Source organism: Podarcis cretensis (genome assembly GCF_951804945.1).
Source record: "Podarcis cretensis genome assembly, chromosome: 13".
Lineage (NCBI taxonomy): Eukaryota > Metazoa > Chordata > Lepidosauria > Squamata > Lacertidae > Podarcis > Podarcis cretensis.
Genome location: NC_137182.1, coordinates 35,734,279 through 35,754,694, shown reverse-complemented (window position 1 = coordinate 35,754,694; position 20,416 = coordinate 35,734,279). Strand labels below are relative to the sequence as shown.

The following is a 20,416-nucleotide window of genomic DNA, read 5'->3' as shown; positions in this document are numbered from 1 at the left end:
CAATGCCCAGGCACAGGCTGGAGGCCCTTCAGGAGAGGAGAGAAGCCTTCTCCTTGGCTTCAATGCTCGGTAGACTTGCCCCTCAGACTCAGAGGCTCAGCATTAAAACCACGCACCACCAACTTCGCCAGTCCGGCTGCAGACATTTGAAACAGGCGTGGAACAGCCATGGCTTCCCCCAAGTAATCCTGGGAACGGCAGTTGGGCCTTGAGAGTTGTTGGGACCCCCCTATCCCCCTCCCAGAGCTACAATACCAAGAGCGCTAACAATCAATCCCACTTCCCAAGGAACTGTGGGAATTGTAGCTCTGTGAGGGGTCTCCTCACAGCATTTATGTCTGCTGCTACTTTGAGAGTTCCTGCCTGAAGAACAAGCATCTTGGGACTGAGGCAATAAGCAGATTGTGCTATAAATGACAGGTTGTAATACAGTGGGACCTCGGGTTAGGAACTTTATTCGTTCTGCATGTCTGTTCTTAACCTGAAGCACCACTTTAGCTAATGGGGCCTCCTGCTGCCGCCATGCCGCCGGAGCACGATTTGTGTTCTCGTCCTGAAGCAAAGTTCTCATCCTGAAGCAAAGTTCTTAACCCGAGGTAATATTTCTGAGTTAGCAGAGTCTGTAACCTGAAGCGTATGTAACCCGAGGTACCACTGTACTGGAATTGAGGGCCTATGAATGAAGTGGACGGACAGAAGTTTCAGAACAGGGATGGGGCCCAAAAGTCCTAAGAAAAAAAGGGACATTCCAGTATCAAATCAGAAACTGACGGCTTCTGTAAATTTGGGGTTGTCCCTAGACAATTGGAGGGTCTGGCAGCTGCTGCTGTCAGTGATCCAGGTGTCCCAACGCCATGCCCCCCGACTACCCAAAGTGTCTCGTACCCCCACCCCATCATACCTGATGGTGATGAAGGGGAGTTATCTTGTGAAAAGCCCTTCACAATGCCACTCTTCGTAAGACAGGCTGCTGTTGCGAACTGTGCTCTGGCCTTCAGATGAAGGGTTGCATAAAAATTTGATAAATAATACTAGTTGGCTGGGACTTTTCAGCCCTCTCTCAAGGCTGTTGATACCCCAGGGCTGCAGAAAGGTGGTGAGGGTTTGGGACAGGCTACAGAAATTTCCAGACAATGAGGTGGTGGCCGTGTCTGCCAAGCACCCCGCTGAAGAATCACCTCCTTTTCAAAAAAATCATAGTCAGATATTTTGGGGTGAATGTGGGTGGGCTCATAGGCAAACCCCATTTTCAACACCTCACTTTGTAAAGCTCAACTGTTGTGTACGTGGGTACACAAACTGTAAACTTGTTGACTGTTACAACTATCTGTGTACACTGGTATACAAATTTTATACTAGTTGAATGTAAACTCCAATATAACAGTAGAGTAGCCTCAATGCCCAGGGCTTCTTTAGAAGATATTTCAAATCTTGTGGATGACCTTTCCAGCTCCTTGACCAGCAAAGCTTTCAGGTTTTGTTCAGTTATTGCTGAATTTTAATTTGCACAACCCTGCAAACAAGAGTGAGTGAAAGGGGTAACTCTTACCAAGGAATAGTCTCTCATCCAGTAACAAAAAAGCACTATTAAAATAGGAACAATATTTCTTTTTAAAGGCATTCTTCCAATAAAATATTCACCCATCTATCCTCACTGCTGAGTTTTTAAAAGGCATGTATTTAAGGGAGTGTGTCATGAAATTTGTAAAAAGGGGGGGGGGACTCAGTGAGAGAAACAAAAATGTGAGATGTTTAATTTCTTCAAATTAATCCATACAAATCACAATAAAATCCAACTTTGTTCTTAAAAGGAAACTGTCCAACTGGGCCAGCCCCAATATTCAGTTTCTAGTAGGAAAGGCTTGTGGGGGTGGGACAGATCTGGCCTGCAGGCTGCTAGCTCCTCACTCCTGCTCAAATCGTAGAATCATAATCAAATAGCTAGACGCAACCTTAAAGGTACCCCTGCCCGTACGGGCCAGTCTTGACAGACTCTAGGGTTGTGTGCTCATCTCACTCTATAGGCCGGGAGCCAGCACTGTCCGAAGACACTTCCGGGTCACGTGGCCAGCGTGACAAGCTGCATCTGGCAAGCCAGCGTAGCACACGGAAACGCCGTTTACCTTCCCACCAGTAAGTGGTCCCTATTTATCTACTTGCACTTTGTGCTTTCGAACTGCTGTGCTTTCGAACTGTTGGCCGGCGCTGGGACCGAGCAGCGGGAGCGCACCCCACCGCGGGGATTCGAACCGCCGACCTTTCAATCGGCAAGCCCTAGGGTCCCCCAGACGCAACCTTATCCCTAAGGAATAAGGCGTCTCCATCGACAGCCGCCCCATCGTACTGATCTTCAAGTGTCGCTAGGCTAGAGAAGCAGCCGGCGCCCTCCGCAGAAGTGCCGGCTGGATGTGGCAGCCTCGACCATGTCCTGGATGTTTGTAGATCCAAGTAGCTGACCACCTCCCTATGTGTTCTCGAGTCCTCCCTTCTGATCCATCGGTACAACTCTGATGATGTTTATACCAGCAGAACACCCCCACCTCTTCATTACCTGACTAGTCTAGGACTTGGTGAGCCTGCTACCCACTGTTAAAATCTTCAAATAAGATCTCACATCTTCACAGCCGCCCTGAGAGACTGGACAGTCTAGCAGGTCCATGAGGCAACTGCTCTCTGGTAAAAGCTGGCTTCTGAGATAACAGCAGCTTGCTGTGAGCTGCATAAATTTTGTTTTTTAAAAGGGGAGGACTCAAAAATTCTGCATGAAGAGAAAATGAAGACTGGGTCCAATATGGTTTGTGCAAATCAAAACGTATCTGCATATATTTGGGTGTGGAGAGGTTTGCATAAATTGCATAAATGAGGGAAGAGCGGAGCAATCACTGACTAGCTGGATGTTGGCTGGAAGAAGACAGAAGCAAGGAGGGCACACAAGAGTAAATAAAAAGTATTATACTGTTCCAAGCCTTGCCTAACATGTAGAGTGGACAGCAGGTGGAGTAGAACAGTGTTTCCCAAATTTGTGTCTCCTTCTGCGGATGAACCACAACTCCCATCATCCCTAGCAAGCAGGACCAGTGGTCAGGGATGATGGGAAAGGTAGTCCAAAAACAGCTGGAGACCCACGTTTGGAAGACACTATACTAGAATCATGAATGGGAATTGTGGGCTTTCTGAGTGGGCTTTGCAGCACCCTGAAGATGGCAGGAACTCAAGAGGTTTTGGGAGTTTCCCCTTTCTCCCCTCTCGTGGCCCTTCATATTCACAGTCCCTCATTTTCAACAGGGCGATACTAAGAAAGAATTGAAAGGCTAGGAGAATTAGCCTCATCCCACCAGCTCATCCTCACCAGCAAAGGGCTCTTTAACCCCTTCTGTAACCCCAGAGGGTGAACAGCAAGCAGAGGCCTCTCAGCTCCCATTTACTATCAGGGCACCTGCTGGGACAAGAAAAAGAGAAGGGCATTGTCACACTTTGCCAGAACGTTGTCTGCCACCTACAGAGGCAGGCTGGCAACCTGCCTCTGGTATCATGGAAGCAAAATGCAAGCACTCTTACTGTCCCTCTTTATTAGGGACTGTTCCTATTTCCTGGTCCCCATTAATGTTGCTGTTATCGTTGGCATCTGTTTGTCTCAAGACACAAATAAATCACTGCCTCAAGTTTGTCTCTCACTTTTCACATTTCAGGGATGTCAAACTGAAATTCTCTTTGTGCAGAGTTACTAGCATGGCTGTTCTTCAGAATTCACCCTCCCTCATCTGGGCTCTAGAAATTAAATCACCACACAAAGAAATGAGTGCATCTTGTCTGCAGTGCCAAATGAGTGGAAACCGTAGCGGGCTAAGGCTTCGGAGGAACGTAAAAGCTATTCAAACAGCGAAGCGGCCTGTGTGTCTGGGGTGCTGAAGGGCAGGGATGGAGAACCTGTGGAACCCCCTGACTTCCTTGGACTCCAACTCCCATCAGCCTCAGGCAGCATGGCCAATGGTGAGGGGTGAGGGGAACTGGGAGTCACAAGGATCAGGGAGGGAAAAGAGGTTTCTTCCTTTTTAACTTGTTCCTCAACAGTCCAGCGTCAGGAAAGAGCAGTGAGGTGGCCAAAGTTGAGTATGTTAGCACATTGTTGGGGGGGGGGTGAAAGGAAAAAGGGGTCTCCCAAAGGACCCCTCCGAAATGACTGAATGGGCAGTAACATGGCAAGTGCAATTCAATGTAACAAGTGTCCTGTTTAAACCAAGCCTAATAAGGAGCAGTTGAGGGATTGGGAAAGTTTAGCTTATAAATTATAAAGGGACCCCTGACCCGTGACCGACTCTGGGGTTGCGGGGCTCATCTCGCTTTATTGGCCGAGGGAGCCAACGTACAGCTTCTGGCTGTACCTTCCCGCCAGAGTGGTACAAATTTATCTACTTGCACTTTGACATGCTTTTGAACTGCTAGGTTGGCAGGAGCTGGGGCAAAGCAATGGGAGTTCACTCCGTTGCGGGGATTTGAACCGCCGACCTTCTGATCAGCAAGTCCTAGGCTCTGTGGTTTAACCCACAGCGCCAAACCGCGTCCCTCTTATAAATTATAAAGGTAAAGGGTAAAGGGGTCCCTGACCAATAGGTCCAGTCGTGACCGACTCTGAGGTTGCGGCCCTCATCTCGCTTTATTGGCCGAAGGAGCTGGCGTACAGATTCCGGGTCATGTGGACAGCAAGACTAAGTCGCTTCTGGCGAACCAGAGCAGCGCACGGAAACACCGTTTACCTTCCCACCGGAGCGGTACCTATTGATCTACTTGCACTTTGTGCTTTCAAACTGCTAGGTTGGCAGGAGCAGGGACTGAACAATGGGACCTCACCCCGTCGCAGGGATTCGAACCGCCGACCTTCTGATAGGCAAGTCCTAGGCTCTGTGGTTTAACCCACAGCACCACCTGCGTCCCATAAATTATAGGCATCTTCAAATATCCTAAGAGCTGTCCCATCAAACTCCCATCAGCCTCAGGCAGCATGGCCAATGGTGAGGGGTGAGGGGAACTGGGAGTCACAAGGATTGGGAAAGGAAAAGAGGAGGTTTCTTTCTTTTTAACTTGTTCATCAACAATCCAGTGTCAGGAAAGAGCAGTGAGGTGGCCAAAGTTGAGTATGTTAGTACATTGTTGGGGGGGTGAAGGGGAAAAGGGGTCTCCAAAAGAACCCCTTTGAAATGAGTGAATGGGCAGTAACATGACAAGTGCAATTCAATGTAACAAGTGTCCCGTGTAAACCAAGCCTGATGAGGAACTGTTGAAGGATTTGGGGAAGTTTAACTTGGGAAAGATGGAGGGCACAAGGAGAAGGGGACGGCAGAGGACGAGACGGTTGGATAGTGTTCTTGAAGCTACCAGCATGAGTTTCACCAAACTGCAGGAGGCAGTGGAAGACAGGAGTGCCTGGTGTGCTCTGGTCCTTGGGGTCACGAAGAGTCCGACACAACTAAACGACTAAACAACAACAACAACAACAACTAAGTCGCTTCTGGCGAACCAGAGCAGTGCACGGAAACACCGTTTACCTTCCCACCGGAGCGGTACCTATTGATCTACTTGCACTTTGTGCTTTCGAACTGCTAGGTTGGCAGGAGCAGGGACCGAGCAATGGGAGCTCACCCCGTCATGGGGATTCAAACCGCTGACCTTCTGATAGGCAAGTCCTAGGCTCTATGGTTTAACCCACAGCGCCACCTGCGTCCCATAAATTATAGGCATCTTCAAATATCCTAAGAGCTGTCCCATGGAAAGCTGAGCAAATTATAAAGGTAAAGGGTAAAGGGTTCCCTGACCAGTAGGTCCAGTCGTGACTGACTCTGAGGTTGCTGCGCTCACCTCGCCTTATTGGCCGAAGGAGCCAATCTAAGCTGCTTCTGGCGAACCAGAGCAGTGCATGGAAACACCGTTTACCTTCCCACCGGAGCGGTACCTATTGATCTACTTGCACTTTGTGCTTTCGAACTGCTAGGTTGGCAGGAGCAGGGACTGAACAATGAGACCACACCCCGTCACAGGGATTCGAACTGCCGACCTTCTGATAGACAAGTCCTAGGCTCTGTGGTTTAACCCACAGCGCCACCTGCGTCCCATAAATTATAGGCATCTTCAAATATCCTAAGAGCTGCCCCATGGAAAGCTGAGCAATTTCTCTTTGGAAGCTTCCTGTTGGTGCTGGGCTGCTGTTTCTTTTCCTACAGATCCACCCAAAGAATCTTGTCCCACCGCTTGCTGGACCCAGCACCAAATATTGAACAATGAAGAGCATCCGATTCATACCCACATTGCCAAACTCCCCAAATGTAACATATTGCAGGTGGGGCCGAGAATCTAGTTCAGCCTACTGAAAAATATGCACGACTGAAGTGTTCATGCAAGACATAATAAGTTTATGGAATAAACATAGGAACAGACTCAGAACAACTTGCAAGGTCAAAAGAAAGAACGTAACACTTACCCAATCTGTAATTCAGCCCACTGTAATTGGTGAAGTTAAATATATGGGAGAACCAAGCTGGATGTTCAGAAATACATTTCAAGGCTCCTGAACTGGGGCCCAGTTCCAAACTGGACCATTTCCTACCAATCCTGAAATAAGGAAGATTATAGTACCCTATAAATAAATTCCTAATAATCCTGTCTGGGTCTCCCACATATTTAACGTTACCAGTTACACTAGGCTATAGATTGGGTAAGTGTTATTCTTTCCTTTGATGTTGCAAGTTATTGTTTGGAGTCTTCTCCTCTGTTTATTCCCATAAACCTATTTATGGGAAAGTCTTGCATGAATGCAGCAATGCACGCAATAAAAAGGGCTCCTTGGTCTCCGATGGCACCAAAGAGGTTGAAGTGCAAGGATGGTGCTGAGCGGAGTCAACCAGAGCCACGTGCAGCCCGTTTGGGCCGAGATCCCGTCCCTTTCGGAGAACATCAGCGCGGGGGAAAGGTAAGCCCGCCCCGTCGGGCAGGGACCCTCTCCCGATGACGAGGCCATGGCCCAACCCTTCTCCTCTTTACTCTCGTTTCCCACAAGCTGACCTTCTTCTCCTCTTCCTCCTCCCGTAGAATCGTCATCAACGCGAAGATCATCATCCGCGACCTCGCCTACCTGACCACCGTGATCGTCAACAACCTGCTCAGGGTGAGTCTCTCTCCCTCCCTGTCACGTGGGTTCCTCTTTCGCCCCTTTGCGCCACTCCGTCCTCTCCGTCTAACGCTCCTGCCTTCGCTTCTCCCACAGCTGCCGAGCCCAGACATCCAGGTGGTAATGGACGTCAACGTCCAGGCTCCTAGATAACAGCATCATCGTCTCCATCGACAGCCGCCCGTCATGTTGATCTCCAAGTACCAGAGAAGCTAGGCCAAAGAAGCAGCTGGCGCCCTCCGCAGAAGTGCCGCCTGGATGTGGCAGCCTCGACCACGTCCCTCCCCCGCCCCCAATAAACCTGCTTTTAGCTCTCACTGCTCTCCCCGAGTCTCCTTAGGACACATATATTTTGTTTTTAAAAGGGGGAGGACTCAAAAATTCTGCATTAAGAGAAAATGAAGCCTGGGCTGAGTATGGCTTGTGGGAATCAAAATTTGCATGTATTTGGGTGTGGAGGGGCTTGCATAAACTGCATAAATGAGGGAAGAGCGGAACAATCACTGAGTAGCTGGATGTTGGTTGGAAGAAGAGAGAAGCAAGGAGGCCATACAAGAATTTTTAAAAGTCTCATATTGTCCCAAGCCTTGCCTATCATGTAGAGTGGACAGTATGTGGACTAGAACAGTGTTTCCCAAACTTGGGTCTCCTGCTGAGGATGAACCACAACTCCCATCATCCCTAGCAAGCAGGACCAGTGGTCAGGGATGATGGGAACTGTAGTCCAAAAACAGCTGGAGACCCACGTTTGGAAGACACTATACTAGAATCATGATGGGAATTGTGGGCTTTCTGACTGGGCTTTGCAGCACCCTGAAGATGGCAGGAACTCAAGAGGTTTGGGGAAGAGATTTTTGGAGTTTCCCCTTTCCTCCCTCTTATGGCCCTTCATACTCACAGTCCCTCATTTTCAACAGGGCGATGCTAAGAAAGACTGAAGGGCTGGCAGCATTGGCCTCATCCCACTGGCTCATCCTCACCAGCAAAGGGCTCTTTAACCCCTTCTGTAACTCCAGAGTGTGAACAGCAAGCAGAGGCCTGGGCAGGGATGCTTTCCTAACGCACGTCACCTGCTCAGACTCCAATTTTGCATCCGTTTCGACTCACACAAGGGAGCTCACAAACGAGTCAAGCAAGTTAATAGCTTTGGAAAATCCTCTGTTGCACAGAACATGAAGAGCCCTTTACTGCATTGGAGGAAAAGGCCAAGGTGTGCAAGTAGCAAGGGATGGCGTTTCTCTGGGACAGGGGGGCAACGCTGAGGGCCAGATGGAAAGCCTGTGGGGCCCTTTGAATGCCAGCTGCCAATCCCAAGCATTTGAGGCAGGGGAGAGCTCCTGTTACCAGAACGTCCAGACACCCAGATTCTCAGTGCCATCATTGTCACCTCCTCTTTGGGTACTCCCATACCAGTGAAACCCTATGTTGACAACTCTCCTGTATCTCAAAGCTGTAATTTCCACCACCACCCAGAAAAAAACAAAGTACCAGAGCAGCTTCCCCAAGAGGGATCTCCACTGTTCTGAAGATTCCCCACTTCCCCAAATACAGAATGGACCGTCTTCTCTAAAAAATACATTGCTTTTGTTTTGCTACAAAGGTATGATCTTGGCATACGGAAATACAGGCTGTGTTATGTAACAATAAACCTGTCTAGAGGACTAGAAGATCTATCGCCTTTCCTATAAAAAAGAGAAAAATTGAGAGAGAAAGAGAGAGAGACATTCAGCTGGTGCCACCACAATGTTATCGGTTCAAGAAGCCAAGCCAAGCAAGACTGGGCATCTTCTTGGACCGCTCAGTCTGGTTGTGCTGTGGAGCTTCTGGCGAGACACCAAATGGGATCCGGAAACCAGCCACACTGTCCCTCCTGCTTTGCACGTAAATAGAATTCATTCTAACTAAGCCATCCCTGACAGATAATGATCTGCAGACGTCAAGCTGAAGGGACACCAGTCATCTGGCCCACAACAGCACCAAACTTGGTGCTGAGCACGGTCCACGCTTTGGCCCCTGGCGAACTCTCGGCGCAGGGCAATTCGGGTTTCCTTCCGTCGGGGGAAGATCTTCCGCTAAGTCGTGTGGGTTCTCCGATGCCGAACGAGGTGCGAGTTCTGCCCGAACTTCTTCCCGCATTCGGGGCATTTGTACGGTCTCTCTCCCGTGTGGGTGATCTGGTGGCGGATGAGGTCGGAGCTCCAGCGGAACTTCTTGCCGCACTGGCTGCACCCGTAAGGGCGTTCCCTAGCATGGGAGGCTCGGTGCCTGGTCAGCTCCGAGCTCTGGTAAAAGCTCCGGCTGCACTGGGCGCAGCGGAAGGGTCTTTCCGAGGCGTGGGTCCTCTGGTGCCGGGTCAGCTGGGAGGTGTGGCCGAAGCACTTGCCGCACTGGGGACACTGGTGGGGCTTTTCCCCCGTGTGGATCCTCTGGTGGGTGAGCAGGTGCGAGTTGCGGCTGAACGTTTTCCCGCATTCTGAGCACCGGTGGAGGGGCTTTCCTGCCGGGTGGGAGGCTCCACTGGGGACAGGGCGCGAAGCTGGATTCTCTCCTGTTTCACTGCACCTCTCTTCGTGAGGCTGGCTGGCTCTCTCGCCCCCACGGTTTTCAGCCGCCACATTCTCCTGGGAATTCCCGGACGGAAACGCCCTGGGAGGCTCAACTTCCATGGCACCTCCCTGCAGATGGTTCTCCTCTCGGCTCCCGTTTACCATCAGGGCACCTGCTGGGATAAGAAAAAGAGAAGGACATTGTCACGCTTTGCCAGCACGCTGCCTGCCACCTACAGAGCCAGGCTGGCAACCTGTCTCTGGCATCGTGAAAGCAAAATGCAAGCACTCTTACTGTCCCTCTTTACCAGGGACTGTTCCTATTTCCTGGTCCCCATAAATGTTGCTGTTATCATTGGCATCTGTTTGTCTCGAGACACAAATACAGTGGTGCCTCACAAGACAAAATTAACCCGTTCCGTGAGGCTCTTCGTATAGCGGTTTTCTCGTCTTGCGAATCAAGCCCATTGACAGCTTAGCGGATTAGCGCTATTAGCGGTTTAGCAGCTTTTAGCGGATCAGCTGTTAAGCGGCTTAGCAGCTTAGGAAAAGGGGGGGGAGGGGAAAAAACCCGCAGGAACTCGCAAGACATTTCGTCTTGCGAAGCAAGCCCATAGGGAAATTCATTTTGCGAAGCGCCTCCAAAAAGGAAAACCCTTTCGTCTAGCGGGTTTTCCATCTTGCGAGGCGTTCGTCTTGCGGGGCACCACTGTAAATTGCTGCCCCTGCTTCGCCTCTCGTTTCGCATTTCAGGGACGTCAAGCTGAAATGCTCTTTGTGCACAGCTACTAGCATGGCTGTTCTTCAGAATTCACCCTCCCTCATCTGGGATCTAGAAATTAAATCACCACACAAAGAAATGGGTCCATCTTGTCTGCAGTGCCAAATGAGTGGAAACCACAGGAAAGCGGGCTAAGCCTTCGGAGGAACGTAAAAGCTATTCAAACAGCGAAGTGGCCTGCATGTCTGGGGTGCTGTAGGGCAGGGATGGAGAACCTGTGGAACCCCCCAGACTTCCTTGGACTCCAACTCCCATCAGCCTCAGGCAGCATGGCCAGTGGTGAGGGGAACTGGGAGTCCAGCATCACCCACAAGGCCCAAGGTTTCCCCCACGCTGTTTGCACCCTGCATTGCAGATCACTCTCCCTAGTCACACCCTCTTCTGGTCCTGCTTTGCACCCTTCCCTGAGTGATTTTGGACTGGCTAGTGTGTGTCCTTGACCTCTGCTAAGGCCTCTTCCTAGGCTAGATGGGAGGATGGTGTGTGGTGCGTGTGTACACAAACAGATTACTGCACAAAGGTAAAAAAAAATTATTAATATTATTAATTTATTTATACCCATTTCCCCCTGATTGCTGTTCTGCCCAATTTGGCCACTGGCTTCCCCCACCAATGGCATGCAGCCCTTAAAAGGTTGTCCAGAAGGTAAGGTGGCACTCAGGCTTAAAAAGTTTCCCCATCGCTAATACAGACTCTGCATGTGCATGAGCCAGACTATAGGTGGGTTGCCTGCATGGCCAGTTGCTTTCTGGTGCTGATGAGAGCCACAGTCCAAAACATCTGGAGGGCACCAGGTTGGCCTGTGTTTTATGAGAAAGGCAAGTAAAAACTGAAACAAACCAAGAGGACTGGGTCCAGCAACCTTCAGTCTCTGGGCATAGGAAAACATCCCCAGAACCTCCCATTGCACCCAAAGCCTCCTCCATTAAAACCAGGGGCTCCTCTTGTATTTCTTACCTGTTTCCTGAAGTCCTCGGGGCTCCTGTTTGGGGATGCAGGGCATCTTGAGAGCAGGGATGAGGGGAGGCTGGTTTAGTGTTACTTCTGTCGAGGATAAGCAGTCGAGATGGGGCAGCAGTGGGGCAGGAGGTTCCCAGGGCGCTCCGGGCAGAATCATCTCTTGCGGGCTTACCTGCTCAACTTTCACCCGTACTGTAACCTGGCCATGAGGGACAACAACATGCCTTTAGGAAGGAAACAGCCTCTCTCAAGGCCCCCCTCCATCACATTTAAAGCACAGGAAGAAAGAAACTGTGACCCTCCAGCTATCGCTAGACCTGCTCCCATCACTCCTGACTCTTGGACACTGATGGGAGTTGTTGTAGGGGCACAGCTTTCTCTCCTTTTGCTTTATTTAGCTTTTTCTTGCAAGGAAAATGCTTCAGTCCTCTGCTCATTTAGGCTGGCCTTTTCTGTACCTTTCCAGCTCTGCAATACCCTTCTGAGAGCAAGTGAACCCCAGCCTGCACATTCCCCTTCTCAATTGTCTTCCCTTGTTATCCTTCATATATTTAAACCAGGCGTGGATCACCTCCTGCCCTCCAGATGTTGCCCATCTCCCACAATTCCTGACCACTGTTAATGCTTCCTGGGGCAGATGGGACTTGTAGTTTCAGCAACATGTAGGGCCAATGGTTCTTTTAAATCCGCGGTTCCCAACATGGGGCACACGCACCACAGGGGGGCAATTTGAGAACGAATTATTAACAGTTAATGGCCTTTTAGGCTTCTTCCACATGAATAGGAGTTCACTTTTTGAATAATAAGAATTATATGTAACGGGGATTTTAGAGATGCTTAGGTGGGGCATGGCCAAAAAAAGGTTGAGAACTACTGTTTTAGACTGTACACCCCTTGGGGCAGGGACTTGTCTCTCTTTATTTATGTGAAGCACTGAACACTTGGTTAAGGGTTTTATACAGAAATGCCTTGATGGATTCTTGAGAAAACTTCTGGAGGTGGACTGTGGCTGGAAGCTCCATTATTATTATTATTATTATTATTATTATTATTATTATTATACCACCCTTCATTGGAGGATCTCAGGGTGGTCCACAAAATAAAACCTCTCTGTCACCATGACGTAAAGCGTCCTCACCTGTTGCTCCCACATGCCTGCCTCTCGCCGTCCCATCTGGTAGCCTTCCACTAGAGCCACCGCCTGGGCACACGTCTCTGGGCCTCGCTCCCACACCCAGTTCTGGATCTCCTGGGGCAAGATGGTCAGGAACTGCTCGAGGATCAGCAGCTCCAGGATCTGCTCCTTAGTGCGGCTCTCGGGCTTCAGCCAGCGGCGACAGAGCTCCCTCAGCCTCCGGCAAGCCTCCCGAGGGCCTTCCGAGTCCTGGTAGCGGAACTGCCGGAAGCGCTGGCGCTGCATCTCCACGCTGGGCCCGGCCTCCCCTCGCAGGCCGGAGGACTTCGACTTCCTGTGGTCACCACGGCTGCTCCTGGCGTCCAGGCCGTTGTGGGGTGGCTGGCCTTTCCCGCTGAGGGCCGGCATGAGGCGGGTCACCCACTCTCCCCTTGGCCACTGGCAGGTTTCGGCCGCCCTCTCGAAGGACGACAGGTAGGCCTCGATGTCGTCCACGGGCGCCAGCTCGGGGAGCTGGAGGTTCCCCCAGGCAGGCGGTGGGGGCGGCACTGCCACGGGGGTCTGCACCATCTCCTGGCACTGAACCTCCCACAGCTGCGGGATGGGGTCGCTTCTCACCTGAGGAGGGGTCGCCCACCTCAGTAAATCGCTAATGGTGCCGGCCTGGACGACGAGGGGAGCCTTCCCTGCGGCATCCCATTCCCACCCTGCTTCGGGGCATGGCGGACCAGGCTCCTCCATTTTCACCCGCGGCGGCAGCGTGTCTTCTAACGGGTACAAAAAATGGAGGCCCAGCGCCGGAGGAGGCACTTCCTGTGTGGCGGCCATTTTCCCTCCAACCTTCCCCTCAGCAAAAAGGAGGAATCCCCTGGCCGGTGCCAACTGGGGCCAGTCAGAAGAGGCTGTTCAGACAATCCACACGTCTCCGTGAGCCGGACAAGGGTGATAAGGGCCAACGGCCGGCAAATGTTACCTTAACGCTGGCAAAGTGATGATGCGGCAGCAAGACGACTCCTCCCTGAAACATAAAGCCAAAACACCACTGAGAATTAGGCTGGTAAGGAACGGGCTCCACCCCAAAGTGGCTGAGAACTGCGCTCCTGTTGTGTTGGGTCAGTAGGAGTTTGGAATTCAATTAGTGCCTATGTCCTTTTAAATATTTCTATGACCTTTTACATGTGTTTGTGGGAGGGGGAATTATTGTTTTGTTTTACCTATTTATTTTTTGCTTCTATCCTATATTTTTATCTTGCGAACCAACCTGAGATCTTCGCATGAAGGACAGCATATAAATTGAATAAATAATAATAAAGAAAACGCTGCAATGCTGAGTGCTGCTTTTCAGGATTCTAGATACTCTGTGCCATTCCTTCTGCCCCCAAACCTCTACCCCAAGTCAGTCAGGATCCTAAAGCCCCTTTTCCCCTAAATGCTTTTTTTTTTAAATTCTACAAACTTTGGGGTCTCTCCCCCCACCCCAAGCCTGCTGACCTCTTCTTCTTGTGCATTTTGGTCACATAAGCATCAGCACTCACAGTCTGGAGATAAAAAGTAGACAGAACACCAGGCATTGATAGACCCTCCCTTCCTCCAGAAATGTATCTAATCCTCTTTTAAAGCCACCCAGGTTGGTGGCCATCACTCCATCTTGTGGCAGGGAAGACCATACGCCAGCAATCCCCAAACTCACCCCCCAGCCCTGGACCACTTGCAAATTGCCAAGAGTTTCAGATGGCAGATCACTTAATGATTTTTCAGCCGGCTCTAGCAATTGTAATGCACTGTGCTAGACGCTGTACGATTCTTAAAAACTGTGTTTCTATTGCTTCTTTTATTTCATACCTATTTTATTGCAATGCAACCTGAATTCCACAGAACTCAACTTGTGATACAATGTAAGAAATGCAAGAAGCAATAAAAATACAGCTTGAAAATATTTAAGGCAATGACTCACTGCACTGCCTCCCATTTCTGACCACAAATCCACAGCAATGCCACAGACCAGAAGTTGGGAACCCCTTCTGTAGATGAAGCACCCACTGCACAAAAAAGTGCTTCCTTTTATCCTTCCTGTGTCTCCTGCCAATCGATTTCTTTTGAGAAAACCTGAATTTTATCTTCATGTGGGGAGGGGAAGGAATTTCTTGCTATCCATTTTCTCCACACTGAATGAGAGCACCCTTCTTAGGAGAAAGGGGCAAGTAGCAGTTCTCTCCTCAAAGCTAGGGCAAAGCAAAAACTAGTGATAGGGCAGGATAATGCAGTACTTTGCCTCCAAGGATCAAAGCACTACTGTTTTAAAATGTTCCAGGTGTAACCGTGCCCTGGAATGCACATTTCTGCACAATTACTTGCTCTCTCGCGGCCGACAGGTCATCTGCAGAGCCCCTGAGCCGAAGAGAATAATACACTGACACTTTATTTAAAAAGATAAAGAGCACGTGAATTGCCTTCCTGGGCCAGACCAAAGGTCCCTTTAGTTGAGCATTCTGAAAGTCCCTGGCCAGATGGGAGGAGCCTCAGCTCATGTGCTTTGTCTGCAGAATGTCCCAGGTTCAATCCTCAGGATCTCCAGTGAAGCAGGAAACACAAATGATCTCTGCCTAAGACCACTACTACTTGGGAGTAAAAGAGTACTAGGCTAGGCAGACCTTGCCTGACCTAAGGGTGGCATGGTAGCTCAGAGTAGGAAGGTCCCAAGTTCAATTCCTAGCATAGTGGGTTTCTTGTTATTTTAAGGATAATGATCATTGAGTGGGTGATGGGTGGGGGGCGGGGGGAGGCAATACTTCTTTCTGCCCTGGAGAGCTGCTGCCAGTTGGAGTAGCAAGTCCTGCGTTAGATTAGCAACTAGTCTGACCTGGTCTAAGGCAGCCTCCTAGGATTTTTAAGGGTCCACAAGCCAATGGAAAGCCAGCAGTCGTCACAGCATCCCATGAAGATGAATGACAGAAGCTAATCAGGCATCCTTTTGCCAGTCCTGTCACTCCAGGGGGCAGGACTAGAACCAATAGGTGGAAATTGCAAAGAAGCAGCTAAATAGGAGGAGAGACATCCTAACAGCGAGAGATGCTTAGTTCTGGGAAGACGTGCCTAGGGAGAAAGTGGGCTCTCCTTCACTGCGGATTCTGCACTAAGCAGGGGGTTTGGACTAGTTAGCCTCTCAGGGACCCTCCAACTCCATAATTCTGTGGTTCCTGCATCTAATTCCAATCACTTCCATTGGATAACTCCATGTGGCATGACTCAAATGTGCCCATTCAGAGCACCAAACCCCTGTGAGCTGCCTGGTACCAATTCTTAGGGATTCTTTGACAAGGTTCGTCCACTAAGACCATGGGAAGTCTGGGAATCATGCGCCAGAATCCCTTGCAAGGTTTCAGAGGATGCTGGGGAGCGTGTGAAGCACTTGGGTTATGCACACATCCGGGCCACACCTCCCAAGTAATGTGCTGCCTCCCAGCTGCCCCAAGAAACCGCTTGGGATGTTTGCAGAACATAGAAAAGGCCCTGCTGCATAAGACCAAAGGCCCATCTTGCTTCCTATTGTGTCGTAAGAATGGAAGAAAAGCCCTGTAGGATCAGGTTGAAGTCCTATCTAGTCCAGCCTCCTGTTTTCACATTGGCCAAACTGATGCCTTTGGGAAGCCCGCAAGCAGAATCTGAACCCAATGCTCTCATTTAGCTTACAATGAACTGGGCTTATGCTCCATTCATTTTTTCTTTTCTTTTCCTAATCACTTTTTAAAGACATCTAAGCAAGAAGCAGCAAAATACATATGTTAAGTGTGTGCCTCAAGTAAAGTACTTTTTTGTGGCGGGTCTGTCTGGAATCTCCTGCCAATCTACTTCATTAGATGAACCTTGAGCTATAGTGCTATGGGAGGGGATGTGGGGGGAGGGACTTCTCACCATGCACCAAGAATGAACTGATCCACAGGCAAGAAGCAATTCTGGCCATGCTTAAACACACAGCCAGGGTGTGTCAGGGAGATCCACCCCCCCCCCGACACACCACAAAAATCCCTTGTAAGAGTTCACAAGCGCGTATGGACCAATGCATATCTGTATGTCATGCACAACATATGCCATACTGCTAACGTATAGGGCAGTCCTTTGGAGTTGAGCACCCATGGATCAGCCACACATAATCCTACCACTGGATGGGATGATGGAGTGAATTCTACCCCTCACCCCCAATACGCCCCTAAAATGTAACAATGGAGCTATGTTCCTTGACTCGCATCCCCTCGCCTTTCTTTGTTGCCATCCCATTTCGCCAAGCATGTGGGAGACCCACTTAGGAGGCCAGCTTGAGCCTATAAAACTCACTCTCCCTGAGATCCCAAGGAATTCTGACTCTCGGGATTCTCCCGTGGCTGTTCCAGGAAAAAGTCTCCTGAGGACCAAGAAGTCCTGGCCCTGGCACATCAGATTCCCACTTACATTTCCCTGCAAATAAATCCAAGAGTCCTGGCTCCCAGCCCTAATTCTAAGAAGTTTTATCTCTTCCTTTTTATAAGAGTGCTGCTTCTAATCTTCCACCTAAGGCAGGGATGGAGAATCGGCAGGGCCTCCAGAGGTTGCTGGGACCGGGACGCCCATCCCCCTTGGCCACAGGCCATTTTGGCTGGGGCTGATGGGAGCTGGAGCCCCACAACATCTAGGGCGGAGGGCGCAGGTTCTTTCCCTTGCCCTCGAAGAGCACCGAGGAGCCCAGCCTCGCACCTCCCTTCCTAAGGAAACCCAGCAGTCCTGCTCCTAATCTGCGAGAACTATAGCCGGTCCCGCTCCCAGAAGTCCTGGCTCCGGCCTCTAAAAAGAACCCAGGAGTCCTACCTCCACCTTCCCGCCCGCGCCCCACACCCCCATCTTAGGAAGCCTGGTGGAGCCCAACCCCAAAGGCGAGAACTAACGGGACCCGGACGAGTACCGGAGCCTCCTCCTCCTCCTCCGCTCGGGAGGACCCAGGCGTCCTGGAGCCGCTAAAGCCCCGGGACCTGCGAAGGGGAATCCCGGCTCCCGCTTCCTGCAAGACCCCCTCCTCCCCGAAGGGACCCAGGAGTCCCGGCTCCAGCTCCGCCCTTTGTTCCGTCCCCCGCCCTCGCCCCGCGTTCCGCTCGCCGGCTGTGCGCGTCTTGGCGCGCCCCGGGCCCGGCTCCGCTACCTGGGCCGGGGCGCCTCCCGCGCGGCGCTCGCTCTCGCTCTCTCTCAGGGCTCCGGAGGCGGCGGCGGCGGCGGCGTCTCCGCCTCGAGTCCCGCGGCGCCCATCGCGCGCTGCCCGGCCCTGCCTTGCCCTGCCCGCGCGCCGCGCCAGCCCCGCTCGCCTCGCTTCGCCCTGCCCTGGAGGTGGCCGCCAGGTTGGTTCCCGGGCTGCGCCGGAGAGGCTGGGGTTAGTCCCCCCTCCGCAGGGCGGGCACTGGCTGCGATCTCTGTCAGTCACCGCCGAAAGGAAGGGGAAGCCGGCTTGGGACAGCCCCTCGCCCAAAGCGGCAGGGAGGGCGGGCCGGCGAGGGAGGGAGGGAGGGAGGCAGGCCGGGCAGGGCCGCCTTTGCCACGATTGCTCCGCGCTGCAGGCGCCGCGGCCGGGATTGCGCGCAGCCGGGTCGAGGAGGGCGCAGCAGAAGCGTCTTTCTTCCCGTTCGATTTCTTTACTCTAATAATAATAATAATAATAATAATAATAATAATAATAAACCGCACCGAAATAGGGGTCGCCGACTTTTTGCTGCTGTTGCTGCATATTGCGCTGCATTGCTTCTAGGCATGTGCAAAGCGCCTTTCCTTTGAGGAAGGGAACGAGCGCCTGTCTGTTGCGAAACTGCTTCAAAAACGAAGCTGGCGAGTAGGGTCGTTTTATAGCGAATAGTGTTGCTTCAGCCAGGGAGAAGAGGAGGCAAAGGCCTCTTGCCTAAGAGGAGACCCCCCCCCCCATATGGATGGTCTGGTGTCAGGAGAGGCAGAACTAGGCCAGTCGGATCAATGCTTAATCTCTATACTTTCACAAGGCAGCATATGGTTTTTAAGAAACTACAGTGTCCCTGAGCATGTGTGGAGCAACTTGGGGAGACGAGTTGGCTTGCAAACATATGCGCCAAGTCAAGTGGTGGAATATGGTTTCAAAAACTGCCTCATCTTGATTTATTCCGAGAATGGCTTTCAATTTACATAAACATTCACAGTGGCTCATGTAAAATGAAACAAGCACACAACCCACTCCAAAATCCATGCATAAGTCAAGTAGAGGCAACTCTCAACTTAAGTGGGGGTTACATTCTGGGGATGGTACATATGGCCAAAATTGTCTGTAGTGATTACAGCACACAGCAGTCAAAACCCATTGGGTGCAATGGTGGGTGGGATTGCCAAAGTTTCCCTACCCCGGATGCCTGCACCCCCTTTTTAATTCCACCGCCCAGCCCATAAAGCAGATCTTGCTCAAGTGAAATGTGTGAAAGTTGCAAGTTACCTTCATGCCAATCCCAAACAACAGACTGAAAAGGCAACATTTTGCAGGCAATGTAGTCAAAAGACTATCCATAATAACCATTCATCAAAGGCCTTTGTAGATCAACTTGTGTTATTAACCTAGAGCAGTATTCAGTCAAGGCTACATCTGCACTATACATTTAAAGCCCATTTCCAAAGTGGTTTAAGAATCAGTCCTCCTTCCCAGGGCGCTCTAGCTCTGTGAGGGCAAAGGGGTCTCCTAACAACTCAATGTAGACTTCTCAGGTTTCTTTGGGGAAAAGCCATAACTTTAAAAAGTGCTAGGATTATAGTGTGAATTTCTTGTAACATATATGTGGTTTTGACTAACTGCACATTTTTGCAAGAAATCTCCCCTAAATGCAATGCATTTTTGTATGTTATTTTCACTAATATATGCATTTTTATCCCCCTATGTAGGCCTTTTTGTAAACATTGGCAGGTTGGGGGACTGTATCCCAAAATTGGAAGTGGAAATTGGGAAAGATGGCTGTGTTTTTGGTTCTCATGTTAGAAAGCACAGATTTGATAGAATCAGCTTTAAACGTGAACTAAACCGAATTTATCCTCTATCTCTAGAGCAGACCCGTTGAAATTAAGGGACCTAACTTAGTCATGCTCATTCATTTCATTGGGGCTGCTGTGAGCTCAATACTACCCCTGATGCCACAGGGAGATAGCTGAAGGTTGTGAACCGCCCTGAGACCTATGGGTATAGGGTGGTATACAAATTTAATAAATAAATAAATAAAATAATTAAAAATAAACATTATTTTATTTTGGGGGAGTTTTATCTCCTTAGGGAGAGCTTTCCACAGGCTCTCGGGTGGGGCAGAAAGCCCCCTTTCCCCTTTGAATTCTCCTCTGAATTTTTGGGGAGCAAGGAAGTGGTCAGAATTGGAAACAAAGAAAAGGGAACCAACGTTTTCATCTCTCAATAGCGGGAGGTCTCTTCTCTGTTCCTTCCTCTGTCACATTTGTACAATTTTAGGACGAGTGCCATGGAAGTAGTAGCAAGGGGGAAATCAAGCCTTTTATTGCTCTGAAGAAATCATAATCTTTTACAGACATGAGGTCACGTCTGCGGCATTTTCTGCTCACACACCTTTTTGCAGCGCGCCAGCAAGATGAGCTTGGGAAACAATCAAACCGGGTGAACTCTACAGTGCTTATGCTGATTCTCACTTACTGTCATTTCAGATTCAAAACATCCGTCGTTGTTTACGCCGTCACTGAGCAATTATGCTACAAAAGCAATCCAGTTTTAAATTGGATTCATTCTCTGAGCTTCCTCCAAGAATCGCTGCAAATTTGTGGGGGTGTTAAGAGACTTCTCGGTTAGAGAT

The 20,416-nt window shown here is 50.3% G+C and overlaps 1 protein-coding gene and 1 long non-coding RNA gene across 3 annotated transcripts in view; both read right to left on the bottom strand.

The window, feature by feature from the left end:
• Window positions 1-2,639, bottom strand: part of LOC307201485 — a 28,818-nt gene extending 26,179 nt beyond the window's left edge. Inside the window, exon 1 of the long non-coding RNA XR_013832729.1 lies at window positions 2,541-2,639. This is a non-coding gene — a long non-coding RNA (uncharacterized lncRNA). The remainder of the gene's footprint in view (window positions 1-2,540) is intronic.
• A 5,955-nt stretch (window positions 2,640-8,594) lies between these two features.
• On the bottom strand, window positions 8,595-17,908 carry LOC307201472 (uncharacterized protein). Of its 2 annotated transcripts, XM_079950713.1 has the most exons (4): window positions 17,749-17,908; window positions 12,585-13,599; window positions 11,444-11,645; window positions 8,595-9,881 (listed from the first exon to the last, which is right to left on the bottom strand). In XM_079950713.1, the coding sequence occupies exons 2-4, from the start codon at window positions 13,407-13,409 to the stop codon at window positions 9,232-9,234; spliced, it is 1,677 nt and encodes a 558-aa protein (XP_079806839.1). In that variant the 5' UTR covers window positions 13,410-13,599; window positions 17,749-17,908; the 3' UTR covers window positions 8,595-9,231. The 2 variants fall into 2 exon arrangements, with proteins under 2 accessions (XP_079806839.1, XP_079806840.1); XM_079950714.1 differs by lacking the exon at window positions 17,749-17,908 and having other exon boundaries at window positions 12,585-13,825.
• Window positions 17,909-20,416: the final 2,508 nt, after the last annotated feature.

Excerpts from the sequence above, each read along its gene's own strand:
- LOC307201472 (XM_079950713.1), bottom strand. The coding sequence starts at position 13,409 with ATGGCCGCCACACAGGAAGTGCCTCCTCCGGCGCTGGGCCTCCATTTT. Across the intron at positions 11,646-12,584 it reads CAGGCATGTGGGAGCAACAG|GTTACAGTACGGGTGAAAGT; the intron begins GTGAGGACGCTT and ends CCTCATGGCCAG. Across the intron at positions 9,882-11,443 it reads CCGAGGACTTCAGGAAACAG|CAGGTGCCCTGATGGTAAAC; the intron begins GTAAGAAATACA and ends TTCTTATCCCAG.